The sequence below is a fragment of the Balaenoptera borealis genome (genome assembly GCF_965194805.1).
Source record: "Balaenoptera borealis genome assembly, chromosome: 14".
In the NCBI taxonomy this organism is placed as follows: domain Eukaryota; kingdom Metazoa; phylum Chordata; class Mammalia; order Artiodactyla; family Balaenopteridae; genus Balaenoptera; species Balaenoptera borealis.
Window position 1 is genome coordinate 27,336,830 of NC_138875.1, and position 16,520 is coordinate 27,353,349.

Consider the following 16,520-nt stretch of genomic DNA (forward strand, 5'->3'; position numbering starts at 1 on the left):
GAAAGTAGAATATTAGAGAAAGGGATTGCTGGCCATATAATATTTGCAAGCTGTTTTAGGAGATGACTGTTATAACCCATATTCATATGCCCCACCCAAATTAAGGTTTTGTGTAAACTAGGACTTGGTGGATGAAGCTGAAAGATCCTTCTCAGTACAGCCGCAAGTGAAGGCAACGTTAATAGTCTCTACTATCACAAAATACCCAACATCCCCCCACCCCCGCCAAATTCTCTACATATCACAAAAATCTCAATATCACCAAGAAATCGGTAGGAGGAACAAAAGTCCCGCCCTTATTTCAATGGGTTAGTATAGAAAGTTATTTTCATCATTTCCATTTTACTTCAAATGAAAAAGTAAAATCCCTACTGTCATGAAACTAGTTGCTTGTACAGGAAAAATTGAGCCATAGCCCACTCTCGAATGAGACTTTTGATTCTGGACCATTCTTCTCAGGATTGGCAACCACTCTATTTGAATTTGTGCTTGTTATACTTTTTTTTAAAAAACCTATTTCCTTTTATTTATATTAATTAATTAATTTATTTATTTATTTTTGGCTGCGTTGTATCATCGTTGCTGCAGGCGGGCTTTCTTTGGTTGAGGTGAGTGGGGGCTACTCTTTATTGCCGTGCGCGGGTTTCTCATTGTAGTAGTTTCTCTTGTTGTGGAGCACGGGCTTTAGGCACGTGGGCTTCAGTATTTGCAGCACGCCGGTTCAGTAGTTGTGGCTCGTGGGCTCTAGAGCGCAGGCTCGGTAGTTATGGTGCAGGGGCTTAGTTGCTCCGTGGCATGTGGGATCTTCCCAGACCAGGGGTGGAATCCACGTCTCCTGCATTGACAGGCAGATTCTTAACCACTGCGCCACCAGGGAAGTCCCCATGCTCGTTATACTTTTTAAACAATTTGCTTTAATTCGCAAACAGGATTCTTTTAGATCGAATCTAAAAGAACTGCGATTCTCCAATATGTGCACTTATCAGATCATCTAGAATGGTGTGGATGCTTTTCAAAGATTCAGATTGCCCCAGATTTTTGACTCAGAGGGTCTGGGGTGTAGCCAGCGATCTGCGGATTAATCCGCGTTAATTCGCCCAGCAGGAAACTCTCCGCTGCCAAACCGCCCAGTTGAAATAACTGTTTACTGCACGTACATCATCAAGGTTTTATAGCTGTAGCTTCGGACCCGCCACAATCAACCCCCCTGACGGTCAAGCTAGCCGCGCCCCAGGACGGGGTGACGCCAGCATCATTTCTCTGCCGGGATGCGGTCTGGTAACTGCTTCTTGGCCGGTTCCGCTAACCATGTGGTCGCCCAGGGCAACCATAAGGTCGACGCGAAAGATCAAAGTAAATGGGTAACCAATGCCTGGGCCGAAGCTGGCAAAGGTCTAATTAGTCATTTGGAGGTTCAAATCTAAAAACTATACTTAAAAAAAGTAATTACCGGCAGATTCGCGTCCGGGGGAGGGGCGGTACTTCCGGGTCACGTGTGCTGGCTCCTTGACCTTCCTCGCAGCTCGGCCATTTTGTCCCAGTCAGTGCAGAGGCTGCGGCTGCAGAGGAAGCACCTGAGGTAGAGCCGCGAAGATGCTATCCGTGCGCGTCGCCGCGGCCGTGGCCCGCGCCCTCCCTCGGCGGGCCGGGCTGGTGAGCGAGGGGTGCCGGCGGCAGGGAGGGGGCTCGGCGGCAGTAGGTGGTGATGCACGGGCTCGGCCGCTTTTTCTGCGCGGAGGGTGAGGGGCTGTGGCGGGCGGCGCCATCTTGCTCCGCTGGCCACTCGGGCTGTCCTGGGCTGGCGGCGGAAGGGCCCTTTGGCCGCCCGGTGCGGGAGGGTGCAGAGTGCTGCAGGGGAGGCAGTGACCTTCGTGTTATCCAGAGGTGGCGCCTCCGGAGGATTCCAGTCTTTGTCTGAGAGAGGCCTTGAATGAAGGTCAGGACTGGGCGCTAGTTTTCCGAGGCCTGCTGCGAAACGACGAGGTTCGGTCCCGCTGCTTCTCCGGGACTTCCTCTCTGAAGGTCAGAGCACTGTTGTCCGGCCTGGTTGAAGCGAGCTAGGGGAGCCTGACATTGTACTGAAGGTCAGCAGGCCCCGGCCTTCCACCTCTTCCCCGAGGTCGGTTCAGAGGAAATCAATAAATGAAGGTGGTTTTCTGAATGCTTCAATAGGTGGTCTCTTAGTGCTGAATAGTGAAACGATCATGAAAACACCGTACAGGTGCAAATATGCATTTCACTGTGGCCGATACCTTGACAGCAGAGGAACTGGCTTCTAAATTGTCCCAGTCTGGCAGATTTTTCTTTGTGGTGCTTTGACGTGTTTTAAGATTTCGTCCTTGAGGAATCTGTTAGTGTTTGAGAAATCAAGTAAAATAAAATAGAACATAGGTTGGAAAAAACCTGTGGAGGTCAGTGCCCTTCATTACTAATATCACTTGGAGTTAAGGACATAACCTTTAGGTCCTGTGTAAACACTTTTACATTTACTTGTTCTTTCATCTTAAGAGTAATCTCAATTTGGGAGGTGAAATAAATATATTGGCCATTTTACTACCCTAACAACCTCTGGTAGCGTTTTGGATTTCTGTTAGGAAAAAAAAAAGCATTTTTAATGATTTTCATCCAGATCCTATAGAAGGGAGTGTCTTCAGAATTGACATTGACCAACCACGGTGTTACAACTTGAAGGAGGAGGGGTCCAGATTACTGCAGGCTTTGTTGAAGGCAGTTTTTTTAAAAAGTGCATGTGCCATATCTCTTAGTTTCTAATCAAACTCTAACATTTACAGGCTTTTTTTTTTTTTTTTAAGGTTAAAATAGAAAATCGATTGAGATTTGCCCCTTTTAGGAAGCAGTTTATCAAATTGAGAATTTCCACAACTCAATTGAAATATATCTAGTCAATATTATCTGATGCCTTTAAAAAGAAAGATACTTTGTTAGCTGTTGCTTTTTAAAATATGCTATGCTGTTTTTAGCGTATTTATAGTGTACCAGGAGCTGCATAATAAATTTTCACATAGATCAAAAGTGCTTTCTCAGGTGGTTAATATTTACGCTGATAATTTGATCAAGCCAAGCCTGCGTTTGTTTAAGCTTGCCAGTTTTATAAAGGCTTTTTTTAAAATTAGATTTTTTAAAAACAATCCTTGCACTAGGTCTCCAAGAATGCTTTGGGATCATCCTTCATTGCTGTAAGGAACCTCCATGCCTCTAACTCTCGTCTTCAGAAGACTGGTAAGTTGTTAATTCTGTGTCTACACCACACTTACTACCTTGTTATTAAATGAAAAATGAAGTTACATTACGTAGGTTACATACCTACTGTGGATGTTTTGGGTTTTTTCCATTAGTTAGTTTTTTCTCTCAATTTTAGTTACTATGGAATCTCAGATTCTTAACCCATAATGAGCCATTTAGCCCTGTCAGTAGGTTCTCTTGTTCTAGTGAAGTGAACTATAATTATGTATTTCTCTTTTGATGTTAGTACAGGTTCTTTTTTTTCTCATAATAAATGCCCCTTTGGTGGAAACAAAGTATATATCAGGTGGTGGGCACCCTTTCTGATCTATGAATCTTTTCCTCTCCTAAAAAAACACTGAAAAAAAGCAGGTAATTTTTACCTCTATGTTTTTCAAAGACAATAGTTGGTAACCTATACCTGGCAGTCTGAATTTGCACATTGTAAATGCAATAGAGAAGTGAGGAGGTAAGCTTAGGAAGATGCTGTAGGTTGGGAAATTTCTTTTGAGATGTGCATTAGGGCTTTTGAAATAAAGTTAGGTATCTCCCACATGCTGAGATGAAGAATAGTACCTGCATCCTTTTAAAGGAAAAGTTACAAGTTTTCCCCACTATTTGAAGGTGGAACATTCTAATGAAACCTTTCCTTAGCTGAAATGGCTAAAGTGTGAAGAAGCGATTACCCTTTTTTGTAAAAGTGAAATGGCATAAATGGAACTTTCGAAAAGAGGGGGATACCTGTACTTACACTTTGTTAAACAGTTGCCTTTTTTTTGGCTGCGAGGCTTGCGGGAACTTAGTTCCAAGACCAGGGATTGAGCCTGCGCCTTCAGCAGTGAAAGCACAGAGTCCTAACCACTGGATCGCCAGAGAATTCCCAAACAGTTGCTTTTTAAAATACACTGCATTTTTAAAATACGCTTTTTATAGAGTTTACGTTTGAGTTAAATTCAAGTTTTAACATAAATACAGATTTCCTAGAGATTAAACCAAAGAATTACAAGATAGGAAATGTTTATTTTAAGGGTATTGCTTAATTTGATTAGCTCCTTATCTGGTTTACATTTGTCTCGTGAAGTTTTCTCTCAGTCACTTGGATTCATTTTCATAGTGGTAGGTATCAAGCTTTTTTGAATAGAATGTTGGACATTATGTTTTAGAATGCAATTTGATTATTATGATCACAACTCTAGTTTATATATTTTTGGGGAAATGAGTTTTGAAAAGGTCTTTGGACCAGGCTGTTTTTGTAATGGAATTGTCCTCTCTTAATAGGCACTGCTGAGGTGTCCTCTATTCTTGAAGAGCGTATTCTTGGAGCTGATACCTCTGTTGACCTTGAAGAGACTGGGCGTGTTTTAAGTATTGGTGATGGTATTGCCCGTGTACATGGGCTGAGAAATGTTCAAGCAGAAGAAATGGTAGAGTTTTCTTCAGGTTTAAAGGTAAATTATAAAATGAGATTTTGATGTTTTAGCGTTGGTGTCTCCTCAGTTATTCATTTAGTAATTCAGAGATTGTGTCAGATTTTTTTTTTTAACTTTGAATCCGAATCTGCTTCACTGTTTGTGTTTGTCATTATTATAGATTGCGAAAAAAATAAATTTTTTGTTAATCAAACTTTTTACCCTAGGGACTGATTTACACATAAGTTGTAACCATTAGCATTGAAATATAAAACTGAGTAAATCTTCACCCAGATTTTGAGAAGTTCAAGTCTGTTTGTAGCTGTTAAGATCATCCTATACGAAAGCATTTGATAACTTTAAGTTCATTTCCGGTGGAACGTTGAAAGCCACTGACTTTGTATTTCTAGTAAGAGTAGATCTATTGTTGAGAAGTGAGCTAGTGATGTAGCTATCAGAAGCTCTCTAATGATACAAGTCTACTTTTTTCTATTAGATTGAGCTTAGTTGGGCAGTAGGGTGAGAAATAAAAGTTGTAGGAGTCATGGGTTCTCTGATGAAAGCAGAGCATGATATCCAGGTGGACCAGGGGCAGTAGAATTACCCACTAATCACACAGGGGGAAAGATCTTCTTGGTCTTCTTGCTAGTGTCCAGTGTGGAAAAAGAGCCTGTTGGTGTGGAAGACTAATTATGGAGCTGAAAGTTTTATCAGTAGCTCTCAGACCTTGGTTAAAAATTTAATTTCTCATCTATAGTGTATATATCTTTGAGAGGTTAGGCTGAAATAGATGAACTGAATTTCCTTTTAGCTTTTTTTTTTTGGCTGTGTTGGGTCTTCGTTGCTGTACATGGGCTTTCTCTAGTTGCGGCGAGCAGGGGCTACTCTTCATTGTGTTGCAGTGGCTTCTCTTGTTGCAGAGCACAGGCTCTAGCTGTGTGGGCTTCAGTAGTTGTGGTGCATGGGCTCAGTAGTTGTGGCTCGCAGGCTCAGTAGTTGTGGCACACAGGCTTAGTTGCTCCACGGCATGTGGGATCTTCCCAGACCAGGGCTCAAACCCGTGTCCCCTGCACTGGCAGGCGGATTCCTAACCACTGTGCCACCAGGGAAGTCCCAACAGGGCAATTATTAATTTAAATTTTAAATAGCCACCTGTGGTTAGTGACTACTCTGTTGAACATCAGATATTCAGACTAAAGATTTTGTACCTGTGATGATATTCCATGATATTTCTCTGTATTTACTGTAAGTAATTCTCCAGAGCTTCGTTTATTGACCAGAGTCAGTTCCTGGACTAGCCTTTTTGCTTTGGTTATGAGTTAGGGACCTAAAATCTTAACCATTTTGAAATATGATTGTAATGATGAGCGATGACCCAGCACTGTCATATTATATAGATTTGTTCTTGATTAGGTAGCTTTTAATTTAACTTTTTACTAACCTGATGGGTACAGGTTCTGACTAGATAGTTTTTTAAAATTGTTCATGGAGTTCTCACAGATGTGAATCAAGCGTGTCTTAAAATTCCCAGTTAACCTTGATTGCTTTATTTCATACTGGTCACCCAGTTCAAAAACCATAGTCAAAGGAAATGCAGTAGAAAAGCTTAAACTTCAATTTCTTTGCTTCTTTTAGTTCTTAGAGGATGTGATAAGATGCTTCTTAGGCTTATAATTCTAACCTATGATTATTCAAGGGAACATGTTGCTGTTTTAGAAGTCTTAACTAAGGAAGATTGTTCGTTGGAAAAATACTCACGAGTAAACCAGATCTGGAAAGTCACTATTACTTTTTCCCTCTATTTTTGTATGTAGTGTAGGTATATGGGAAGAAGAGCCACTCAAGCTTCATGGGTATTCAATTGTGTCTTTTGTATAGGGTATGTCTCTGAACTTGGAACCTGACAATGTTGGTGTTGTCGTGTTTGGAAATGATAAACTAATTAAGGAAGGAGATATTGTGAAGAGAACTGGGGCTATTGTGGATGTTCCAGTCGGCGAGGAGCTGTTGGGTCGTGTAGTAGATGCCCTTGGTAATGCCATTGATGGAAAGGTAGGTCTAACATTTATTAGATGTGGTTGTAGCTTCTAACAAAGAGCCAAACTGATTGTTCTGGGGTTTCTTTTTATCATTTAACAGGGTCCAATTGGTTCCAAGACCCGAAGGCGAGTTGGTCTGAAAGCCCCTGGGATCATTCCTCGAATCTCTGTGCGGGAACCAATGCAGACTGGCATTAAGGCTGTGGACAGCTTGGTGCCGATTGGTCGTGGTCAGCGTGAGCTGATTATTGGTGACCGACAGACTGGGTAAAGACTCGTTAGCTTGTTGAAAAGTTCTAACTAAAATTTGCTCTGTGGAAAGATTACTTTTAGGCTTGGAATGGTAAATACTTTGGATATCCTGGAGAGAGTAGAATGTGATAGGAGAAGGAAGAGGAAGAGGAGTGAAATTTAAGTTGGGGGATCCTTTGAAGTATTTAGCAAGATATATGTTTATTTTCTCTTTTTAAAGCAAAACGTCAATTGCTATTGACACAATCATTAACCAGAAACGATTCAATGATGGAACTGATGAAAAGAAGAAGCTGTACTGTATCTACGTTGCTATTGGTCAGAAGAGATCCACTGTTGCCCAGTTGGTGAAGAGACTTACAGATGCAGGTATTAAGGAACTGTAGTCTCATTGCTATATCTGGGATGCTGCTAATCTTAGGATAGCTTATGCTTAATGTAGGCTGATTTTAATTACTTCCTAATGAGCTGAAGTTTCTAATATAAATCAATACAAAAGTAATAAGTAAAAAATTAGTATAAAACAGCAGCTAACTTTTAAGGTTCTGTCAGTTTCTTTAAAGTAGAAGCTATTTGGATAATTTTAATAGTAAATCACAGTAGTAAAGCACTTAGATAGTTTTTATTCTAGTCTCTAATCTAAAATCACAATATCGATAACCATGTAAAACTTAAAATTTATTTTCTTCTCAGATGCCATGAAGTACACCATTGTGGTTTCAGCTACTGCTTCGGATGCTGCCCCACTTCAGTACCTGGCTCCTTATTCTGGATGTTCTATGGGAGAATATTTTAGGGATAATGGCAAACATGCTTTGATCATTTATGACGACTTATCCAAACAGGTCAAATGAAATGTATTTTTAGACTCTGTATGTTGGTGCCACAATGGTAGTTGACAAATGTAGCCTCTGTCAAATAGGTGAACTTCACAACCCTTTCCTATACCATAGGCTGTTGCTTATCGTCAGATGTCTCTGCTGCTCCGCCGACCCCCTGGTCGTGAGGCCTATCCTGGTGATGTGTTCTACCTACACTCCCGTCTGCTAGAGAGAGCAGCCAAAATGAACGATGCTTTTGGTGGTGGCTCCTTGACTGCTTTACCAGTCATAGAAACACAAGCTGGTGATGTGTCTGCTTACATTCCAACGAATGTCATTTCCATCACTGACGGACAGGTATTGTTTTTATGATTAAATAAGTGTGAAAGCTTTGGATGATTTCAAGGCATTGGTTGAGATTAGTAGTTTTGAACTAATTTGTTAAATGCTTTTTACTTTTCATTATGGAAAATCTCAAACGTAAAGAGAATAGTATAATGAAACCCCACATATCCCACCCATTTATCAATTTGTGGTATAGTGTACTTCATTCTTGCTTTCTTTTTACCCACTATTTTCTTCCCTGTATAATTTTGAAGCAAATCCTGGAGAGATCACACCACTTCACCTGTATAAGTTTCAGTATAAATATGATACCTATTCTTTTCTCATCTCACTCACATTTCCTAACCTCAGCAATAGAATATGCAGGTTGATTGGGTCGTGAAAGATTTGAGGAGCTCTTTACCATAAGAAGACATTTAGCATTCTTCCTGGCTTCAGCTTTTGCTACAGTGACTTAATTTTGAAAATAGTTGATTTCTTTAGGCCTGCTAATAAGCGTGAGTATTTTCCTTACATTGTAGATTTTCTTGGAGACAGAATTGTTCTACAAAGGTATCCGTCCTGCCATTAACGTTGGTTTGTCTGTATCCCGTGTTGGATCTGCTGCCCAAACCAGGGCCATGAAACAGGTAATTTGCATCACTTTGTCATTAGGTTAAAAATCAAAGTGTATTTGTATGGTGGTCTGTGTCATTGAGGTAAGTATTTTTGTATTGTGTGAATTAACCATTTCTGTATTTCAGGTGGCAGGTACCATGAAACTGGAATTGGCTCAGTATCGTGAGGTTGCTGCTTTTGCCCAATTTGGTTCTGACCTCGATGCTGCCACTCAACAACTCTTGAGTCGTGGTGTGCGTTTGACTGAGTTGCTGAAGCAAGGACAGTATTGTGAGTTGTACTTTCCATTTGGTCAAGTTCCTACTGTGTGTTAGGACCTGGGAATATCACATAGGTCTTTATAAGAATACGTGCTGTTAATCTCTGATCAAAGATGTTGTCTTTTGAATGTGATTGATACCTGTGTTACTTAATTAAAGTACAGTCCTTATCATTTGAGTGTAAATGTGAGGAAAGGTATACTAATACCCTTCTTTTGGGAGTTAAGACATAGTAGATTCCATTCCTCCCCACCGTCGCCCTCTTGGCTATATGATTGTGGAATATGGCAGATTTAAAAGAATGTTAGTGTCGGGAATTCCCTGGCAGTCCAGTGGTTAGGACTCTGCCAAGGGCCTGGGTTCGATCCCTGGTCAGGGAACTAAGGTCCTGCAAGCTGCACGGGTGCGGCCAAAAAAAAAAATTAAAAAAAAAAAAAGAATGTTAGTGTGTACTACCTTGCTATAAAATTTCAGCAAGTTATTTATACCCAAAACAATATAAATGCTGCTGGATGATATACAGTGCTCATGGAATATGCTCAAAGGTTACACTTCAAGGCTTAAACCATTATGAGGAAAAAACTGATTCAGGGGGTGGGAAGGAGTACTGATGTGGAGTTTCCACTTGTGAAAGTAGGTGATCTGTAGAGACAGGTTAATAATTTCTGGAAAAAGGGCTTCCCTAGTGGCACAGTGGTTGAGAATCTGCCTGCCAATGCAGGGGACACGGGTTCGAGCCCTGGTCTGGGAAGATCCCACATGCCGCGGAGCAACTGGGCCCGTGAGCCACAACTAACGAGCCTGCGCGTTTGGAGCCTGTGCTCCGCAACAAGAGAGGCCGCAACAGTGAGAGGCCCGCGCACCGCAATGAAGAGTGGCCCCCGCTTGCCGCAACTAGAGAAAGCCCTCGCACAGAAACGAAGACCCAACACAGCCATAAATAAATAAATAAAGGAGTTCCTTTAAAAAAAAAAAAAAATTTTTGGAAAAAGTAAGTGTCTCTGACTTTGGAAACATGGCATTTATTTGTTGAGCAACTCACTTATTTCTTTTCAGCTCCCATGGCTATTGAAGAGCAAGTGGCTGTTATCTACGCTGGTGTCAGGGGGTATCTTGATAAGCTGGAGCCCAGCAAGATCACAAAGTTTGAGAATGCTTTCTTGTCTCATGTTATCAGCCAACATCAAACCCTGTTGGGCAAAATCAGGTATGAACACAACTGATGTCTTCTTTTTTGTAAGCTTTAAAGTGTAAAGTCTTGTTAAAATTCTTTGAATTCTGTAATTAAGCTAGTCATTGAATTTTTATCCAGGTCAGAACTGATCGGCTTTTGTTTTCAAAATAGGGCTGAAGGAAAGATCTCAGAAGAGTCAGATGCAAAGATGAAAGAGGTTGTAACAAACTTCTTGGCTGGGTTTGAAGCTTAAACTCCTATGGATTCACGTCAAATACCAGTTTGGTTTTGTCATTGTTTCTTCTTGTTCCATTTATAAAAGGATTATTCCAATACTGCAGATGTACAGTAATCACATTAAAATAAAGGTTCCATATTGCTTGGTGGCTTTCTATAGATTCTTTATAAAGAACTGAGATTACTTTGAGGAATTGGTAAACATGTTCCTTAGCTTTTTTTACTTGATTATTATTAAAGTTAGCAGGCCTACATAATATTTGAGACTGAGTTCTTTGTAAGATTCTAGAGTGCTTTGTGATTGATTAAAGAGAAATTCACTAATTGGATATATGTGGCAAAGTTCATATTTGATAATGTTGAAAAGTCTGATTGACTTCTCTTCCCAGAAGACTGTAATTTGCATAAAGAGGTACTGTAGGCAGGAAAAGAATAGGGCAACTAAAATTGTCAAGGAAATAAAAAAAATGCTAAGTGAAGAATGAAAGATTAGGACAAAAGAGAAAGGAGGTATCAGAATAAAATTGTGAACATATCAATATTTTCTCATTTTGTGCTTTAACGTACCTTTTATAAGCTGCAGTTCTTAATTAAGAAGTGATCAAGTTTTCATGGTTAGTATTTTTGGTCTTATTTAGGAAATTTTTACAGTCAGAAAGATAACTATATTTTCTACTAAGAGTTCTAAAGATTTGCTTTGTCATCTGAGCTTAATTCAGTATTAGAGTTCTCCAGAGAAATAAAACATAAACATAGCTGTATAGGGAGATAATGGGGTTGGCAAATTTGAAAGGGTAGATGGGCAGGTTGGAGACCCAGGGAACAGTTGCCTCTGGAGGTAGAATTCCTTCTTCCATGGTGGACCTCAGGTTTTTCTACTGGATGAGACGCACCCGCATGGAGAGTAATCTGCTTTACTCAAAAGTCTACTGCTTTTTAAGTGTTAATCATCTAAAAAAATACCTTCACATGGGACTTCCCTGGCGGTCCAGTGGTTAAGATTCTGTGCTTCCAATGCAGGAGGAGCAGGTTCGATCCCTGGTTGGGGAACTGAGATCCCATGTGCTGGGTGGCACGTGGCCAAAAAAGAAAACCTTCACGGCAATGTCTAAACTGGTGTTTGACCAAAAACTGGATACCATAGCCCAGCCGAGCTGACATAAAAGATTGACCATCATCATCCATTTGGAGTTGTATTTTTGTGTAGAGGTCAGACATCTTATTTTTTTTTTTTCCTTTTCCATCTGTATATCCCATTTTTTCAGCTCCATTTATTAAATGGTTCTTCCCCACTTAAACTATCGTATGTGTGTTGTATTTAAATTTCACCCATGCCTGTGTCTTTTGGGGCTCTATTCATTTTTAAATTAACACAGGCATATAATTTAATGAATCAAAAACTCAAGACAGGGCTGTTGATGAAAAATGGCAATCTCTTGCTTGTCTACCCCCAACTTTTCAGCTCTCTTAAAGAAACTAATTTCATTTATTTCTATTGTCAGTTACCTCTATACTGCAGTTTTTATTATGCTGCTTTTATATTATATGTGTGATCTACTGATCTCACCCAATAGGTAAGAATTTTTCACGTGGACACTCACACTACCCACCCTACCATAATTCTCTGTCATTACAATATAAACATGATTTGCGGTAAAGAAATTTTGCTTATGTGACTTATTTATGAGCTGATGAAAGCCAAAATGTTTATGTTCTTCTCAGTCTCGGTAGGCTCTGTATAAATAGAATACTTTAAAACTGTACTAGTTTAATTTGTCTAATGATAGATGATACTGATACTAAAAGAGCAGATATGCCCTATGAAAAGTTTTTGTGAGTCTGGTCATTTAGATTTTAGTTTCTACTGTCAATATGCTGTATGAATTTGGTAAGTCATTTAAGTTTTTGTTCATGTAAATAAAGAGTTGTGCTAGAACATGTCAAGAATTCTAAGCGTATGGCCCTTTCCCTGATTTTACTGAGCTAAAGCCCAGCCCATTCTATTGCAGCAGTGAACCAGGAGCAACAAATTCTAAGATTCAAATGTTTTTTTTTTAATCACTCAAGAGACTAATGTGATGGGACACTTCACCTGGCTGTTCTGAACAGGCAGGCCTGAATACTCTGATTAACGGCCTTCTTGTGTGGCAGCCAAATGGCCTATCATAAAATGGTTTTTGTACAACTTACAGAGGAATGGTGAACGTCTGAAAAGGTACTTGACCTTTGAAATTTGAGGTTTTATGGCTTTCAGATACGTATTTTAAGGTCTCTTGATAATAAAGTCTATGATTCTAGAAATTAAGATAGGCATATTGTATTTTTTATAAATTTTAAAATTTTGTTTTTGGTTGCGTTGGGTCTTCGTTGTGGTGCGCAGGCTTCTCATTGCGGTGGCTTCTGTTGTTGTGGAGCAGGGGCTCTAGGTGCATGGAGTTCAGTAGTTGCGGTGTGCAGGCTCAGTAGCTGTGGCTTGCGGACTCTAGAGCGCAGGCTCAGTAGTTGTGGCACAGGGGTGCTTAGTTGCTCCATGGCATGTGGGATCTTCCTGGACCAGGGCTCGAACCCACGTCACCTGCATTGGCAGGCGGATTCTTAACTGCTGCGCCACCAGGGAAGCCCGAGATAGGCATATTTTAAGTAGTGCTTAGTTTATTGAGCATCAACTATGAGATGAACACTAAAGAAAGGTACAAAGTGAGCAAGGCAGAAGGATCCTCTCAGTAACTTATCTAGGGTTAGGGAGGGAGGACAAAAGACATTTAATGTAATGATGACTTTGTAAATACTGTGCAGCTACTACCTAGAAATACAAATAAGATGCAGTAAGTAACCAGTACAAAATGCCATTTGAATTAAAAATGAATACCTACTGGTAGAGCTGGAAAAGAGCTCGTGTTGGCATTTGGCCAGAGGAAGACTTTTTACTTTTTAAATTTTATCTATTTTTGGCTGCGTTGGGTCTTCGTTGCTGTGTGCGGGCTTTCTCTAGTTGTGGCGAGCGGGGGCTACTCTTCGTCGTGGTGCACAGACTTCTTGTGGTGGCTTCTGTTGCGGAGCACGGGCTGTAGGCACGCAGGCTTCAGGAGCTGTGGCACGCGGGCTCAGCAATTGTGGTTTGTGGGCCTAGAGTGTAGGCTCAGTAGCTGTGGCACATGGGCCCAGTTGCTCCACGGCATGTGGGATCTTCCCAGACCAGGGATCCAACCCATGTCCCCTGCATTGGCAGGTGGATTCTTAACCACTATGCCACCACGGAAGCCCACTTTTTTTTTTTTTTTAGTGGGTTGAAGTATAGTTGATTACAATATTGTGTTAGTTTCAGGTGTACAGCAAAGTGATTCAGTTATTTTTTTTCAGATTTTTCCGTTATAGGTTATTAAAAGATATTGAATATAGTTCCCTATACTATACAGTAAATCCTTGTTTATATACAGTAGTACATATCTGTTAATCCCATACTCCTAATTAATCCTCCTCCCTTTCCCCTTTGGTAGCCATAAGTTTGTTCTGTGAGTCTGTTTTGTAAATAAATTAATTTGTGTTATTTTTTAGATTCCACATACAAGTGATAATCATATAATATTTGTCTTTCTCTGACTTAGTATTTTTTTTAATTAATTTATTTACTTTTGGCTGTGTTGGGTCTTTGTTGCTGCGTGCAGGCTTTCTCTAGTTGCGGCGAGTGGGGGCTACTCTGTTGCGGTGTGCGGGCTTCTCATTGCAGTGGCTTCTCGTTGGGGAGCAGGGGCTCTAGGTGCGTGGGCTTCAGTAGCAGCATCCAGGCACAATAGTGGCTCACGGGCTCTAGAGCGCAGGCTCAGTAGTTGGTGGTGCACGGGCTTAGTTGTTCCACAGCATGTGGGATCTTCCTGGACCAGGGCTTGAACCTGTGTCCCCTGCGTTGGCAGGTGGATTCTTAACCTCTGCGCCACCAGGGAAGTCCCCTCTTTACTTTCTTTTTAAATTATGAAAATACTCAGACCTAAGAAAAGTTGAAAAAATAGTACAATTATCACCCATTTACTCTTTATCAGTATACACCTGTTGTTAATATTTTGATGCATTTGCTTTATTCATTCATTACTTCGTTTATTCATTTTTCTGGTGAACCATTTGAGAGTAAGTTGCAGGCATCCTGACAGTTTGGACACTTGAGCTAAAACATTTCAGCATCTATATCCTAAGAATAAAGATATTCATCTTTATAACCACAATACCACTATTACACCTAAGAAAACAAACATTGATTCACTAATATGCAGTCCTTAATAAAGTTTCCCTAATTATCTCCCCAGCATCTTCCACTGAATGGTTTTGGGATCTGTTGATTCTTGCCTGAAATAGTTACAGCATTGGGAGTTTTAAAGTGGTGGTTTTATAATTCCTTTCTACATTGACTAGCTGGCATTTTCTCAAGGAAAGCTTTCCATCTCATATCAGTATGAACCACAGATCGCAAAATCAGCAGTGGGAAGATGCTCCTGGAGTAATTAATGTATGGAGGAAACCAGGTGTAAGCCTTCTAGTCCTCTCCCAGTCCAAGGGTTTTACTGGGGCTAGTCACATGGGCACCTTCTGCCTAGCATGTACTAAAATTCCAGACTCCCGGAAGGAAACAGGTATTCAGCATAAGTCACATTGTACAAACAGTTTAGGCACAGAATTTTTATATCAGTGTTGGAACTGAATACCAGTCAAGTTCCTAGATGCTAGTCAAGGGCTAATCTTGCAAGCAGGCTTTTCTCAGGATAGCAGCAGTCCCAGACCTGCCTATATATTAACTCTTCTGCACAGGCATCTTTAAAACAATAATTATCAGCAAGACCAACCTGCAATATTGACCTCACTTGTACTCTCCAGGGGTCCTGCATTTAGCCAGTTAAAACAAATCCTATTAACCATAAAGATGTATATTAGAAAGGTGGCTTACACAAGTTTCTGTCTGAACCTATTTTATTTGGTCAAGGCATCAACTCGAGCCCAGCACAGCTCTGGCCCCTGTACTGAAGCTGACCTGAAAGCCTTCCTGAGCTGAGGCAGCATCATGATAGTACAGGAGTATGGTATATTGTCACAACTAATGAACCAATATTGATACGTCATAATTGACTAAAGTTCATCCTTCATTCAGATTTCCTTAGGTGTTTTGTTTTCTACTCCCCCCCGCCCCCATGAATTTCTTTAGTTTTTACTTAATGTCCTTTTTCTGTTCCAATTTCACATCCAGGATACTACATTAGTCATCACGCCTCCTTAGGTCCCTCTGGGCTGTGAGTTTCTTAGATTTCCTTGTTTGTAATGACCTTGACAGTTTTGAGGGATAGTAATTAGGTATGTTATAGAATGTCTTTCACTTTGATATTTTCCTCATGATTAGACGAGGGTTATATGTTTTTAGGTGAAAGACCACAGAGGTAAATTACCAGTCCTCATCACCTGATGTCAAGGGTACATACTGTCAGAATTATGACTGTTACTGTTAATCTTTTTTTTTTTTTATAAATTTATATATTTAGTTTTGGCTGCATTGCGTCTTCGTTGCTGCGTGCAGGCTTTTCTCTAGTTGCGGCAAGCGGGGGCTACTCTTCATTGAGACGCACGGGCTTCTCATTGCAGTGGCTTCTCGTGTGTAGAGCACGGGCTCTAGGCACGTGGGCTTCAGTAGTTGTGGCACACAGGCTCCGTAGTTGTGGCTCGCGGGCTCTAGAGCGCAGGCTCAGTAGTTGTGGCGCACGGGCTTAGTTGCTCCGCGGCATGTGGGATCCTCCCGGACCAGGGTTCGAACCCGTGTCCCTGCGTTGGCAGGCGGACTCTTAACCACTGCGTCACCAGGGAAGCCCAAAGCAGACAACTTTTATACTTTTTACTTATTTATTTTTAAATATATTTATTTTTATATTTGGCTGCATTGGGTCTTTGTTGCTGAGCGCGGGCTTTCTCTAGCTGCGGCTAGCGGGGGCTACTCTTTGTTGCGGTGCACAGACTTCTCCTTGTAGTAGCTTCTCCTGTTGCGGAGCATGGGCTCTAGGCATGCGGGCTTCAGTAGTTGTGGCACACAGGCTCAGCAGTTGTGGCTCGCGGGCTCTAGAGCGCAGGCTCAGTAGTTGTGGTGTATGAGC

General features: G+C 41.0%; 1 protein-coding gene across 1 annotated transcript; it reads left to right on the top strand.

Moving 5' to 3' along the window:
- The first annotated feature begins 1,508 nt into the window (after positions 1-1,508).
- ATP5F1A (ATP synthase F1 subunit alpha) lies at positions 1,509-10,541 on the top strand. The gene is made up of 12 exons (XM_082353341.1): positions 1,509-1,653; positions 3,162-3,240; positions 4,522-4,691; positions 6,531-6,704; positions 6,792-6,958; positions 7,164-7,312; positions 7,637-7,788; positions 7,897-8,121; positions 8,631-8,738; positions 8,853-8,997; positions 10,044-10,194; positions 10,333-10,541. The coding sequence occupies exons 1-12, from the start codon at positions 1,594-1,596 to the stop codon at positions 10,412-10,414; spliced, it is 1,662 nt and encodes a 553-aa protein (XP_082209467.1). The 5' UTR covers positions 1,509-1,593; the 3' UTR covers positions 10,415-10,541.
- The last annotated feature ends 5,979 nt before the right edge of the window (positions 10,542-16,520 follow it).

Coding starts and splice junctions, on each gene's coding strand:
- ATP5F1A (XM_082353341.1), top strand. CDS start 1,594: ATGCTATCCGTGCGCGTCGCCGCGGCCGTGGCCCGCGCCCTCCCTCGG. Junction 7,313..7,636: donor GAAGAGACTTACAGATGCAG/GTATTAAGGAAC, acceptor TTTTCTTCTCAG/ATGCCATGAAGTACACCATT. Junction 8,998..10,043: donor GCTGAAGCAAGGACAGTATT/GTGAGTTGTACT, acceptor ATTTCTTTTCAG/CTCCCATGGCTATTGAAGAG.